This window comes from Silene latifolia, chromosome 10, assembly GCF_048544455.1.
Source record: "Silene latifolia isolate original U9 population chromosome 10, ASM4854445v1, whole genome shotgun sequence".
NCBI lineage: Eukaryota > Viridiplantae > Streptophyta > Magnoliopsida > Caryophyllales > Caryophyllaceae > Silene > Silene latifolia.
The window spans coordinates 55,582,614-55,584,544 of NC_133535.1; the positions used below are offsets into that span (position 1 = coordinate 55,582,614).

Consider the following 1,931-nt stretch of genomic DNA (forward strand, 5'->3'; position numbering starts at 1 on the left):
GATTAGAGTTACGTTGTAAGTTTAGGTTTTGGTAAAAGTGATTAAGAAACTGTAAATCTGGTTTATATAACTATAATCCTCTCTAAATCTAACCGCGGAAATAAACATCATCAGACTAGATACTCGGTTGACTATATAGTATACTCGGCCGAGTATCCCCTACTCGGCCGAGTATTCCTGGACAGTAGCCTGACCAGAAATACACGACGCACATACTCGGCCGAGTAAGCCATATTAGCCCTAGTAACAGACTTAAAAAACCGTAGTATTACAGTCCTCCCTCCTTAAAAAGAACTTTATCCTTGAAGTTCACACTAAACACAACCAACAACTATAACACAACTCCTCAACAATAACAACACGACAACCACTACAAGTACCAAACAACCCCCATTATAAAAGACAAAACACCTAACTCAAACTGAAAAGATGACACAACATAGCTAAGCTAACTCAAACTAACCCAAAAAACAAGCATGCGACCATCTCCTACCCCCCTAAAAGACAACGGTTACATCCCCGTATACAAACATACCTGATCAAAAAGGTGAGGAAAACGCTCTCTCATCGAATCCTCCGGTTCCCATGTGGCTTCTTCCACATTGTGATTAGACAAAAGTACATTTAGTAAGACGCTCTCAACGTTTATTATCTTGCGCACTTTTCGGTCTAAAATCTCCTTAGGAACCTCCGCATAAGTTAGAGACTCATCAAGCTCTATGTTCTCAACCTCAAGCACATGTGATAGATCACTAATATAGTTCCAGAGCTGTAAAACATGAAACACGTTGTGGACTCAATCTAACGCTGGTGGTAAAGCTAGCCGGTAGGCTACTTCTCCTACACGATCTAAGATCTCATACGAGCCGATAAACTTCTGGCTCAACTTTCCTTTCTTGCCAAACCACATCACCCCTCGCATAGGTGACACTTTCAAAAGGACTTTGTCACCCACTGCGAACTCGATGTCCCTGTGGTGCAAATCTGCATAACTCTTTTGTCGATCTTGAGCTGCTTTCCTCTTTTGACGAATCAGACGAACTTGCTCAATCATATCCTGCACCATCTATGGTCCTAAAACCACCGCCTCTGCACTATCGTCCCAACAAACTGGAATCCTGCACTTCCTGCCATACAAACCCTCGAACGGTACCATTCCTATACTGGTGTGATAGTTGTTGTTATAATAAAACTCAATCAAGTCCAGCCTATCTTGCCAACTCCCACCGAACTCGATGGCACAAGGCCTCAACATATCCTCCAAGGTATTGATAGTCCTCTCACTCTGACCATCTATCGCCGGATGAAAAGTTGTACTCATCTTTAAGGTCGTTCTCATTAAATCCTGCAACTCTTGCCAAAACCGCGATATAAACCTCGCATCTCGCTCCGACACTATATCCTTTGGCACACCATGTAACCGAACCACATGTTTTCTATAACCCAAAGCTAGTTGTATCTTAGTCCAAGTATCCTTCATCGGAATGAAGTGAGCTGACTTTGTTAAACGATCGATGATCACCCAAATCATATTGTTACCTTGTTGAGTCCTTGGTAACCCCACAATAAATTACATAAAAGATCGACTCCCACTTCCACTCGGGTACCTCAAGTGACTGAATCCTACCTTGCGGTCTTCGTTGCTCACCCTTTACTCTCTGGCAGGTTAGACACTTAGCCACAAACTCAGCCACATCCTTCTTCATATTAGGCCACCAAAACATTTTCTTGAGATCCTTTTAAAGCTTTTCACACCGTACGTGAACTAAATAAAGAGTGCAATGAGCCTTTGTCATGATTACTCTCCTCAAATCTTTATCATTAGGAACACACCATCTCCCATCAACACGAACACTCCCATCTTTGTGGACAGAAAACATGGAAACCATGCCACTCTCTACCCTTGACTTCCATTCTTGAATCTTTGGTTC

The 1,931-nt window shown here is 42.5% G+C and overlaps 1 protein-coding gene across 1 annotated transcript; it reads right to left on the reverse strand.

The window, feature by feature from the left end:
- Positions 1 to 370: 370 nt before the first annotated feature.
- Positions 371 to 1,321, reverse strand: LOC141607603 (uncharacterized). The gene is made up of 3 exons (XM_074426954.1): positions 1,154 to 1,321; positions 536 to 769; positions 371 to 421 (listed from the first exon to the last, which is right to left on the reverse strand). The coding sequence occupies exons 1-3, from the start codon at positions 1,319 to 1,321 to the stop codon at positions 371 to 373; spliced, it is 453 nt and encodes a 150-aa protein (XP_074283055.1).
- Positions 1,322 to 1,931: the final 610 nt, after the last annotated feature.

Excerpts from the sequence above, each read along its gene's own strand:
- LOC141607603 (XM_074426954.1), bottom strand. The coding sequence starts at position 1,321 with ATGAGTACAACTTTTCATCCGGCGATAGATGGTCAGAGTGAGAGGACT. Across the intron at positions 770-1,153 it reads ATCACACCAGTATAGGAATG|CTCTGGAACTATATTAGTGA; the intron begins GTACCGTTCGAG and ends CATGTTTTACAG. Across the intron at positions 422-535 it reads TTCCTCACCTTTTTGATCAG|TTTGAGTTAGGTGTTTTGTC; the intron begins GTATGTTTGTAT and ends TCATCTTTTCAG.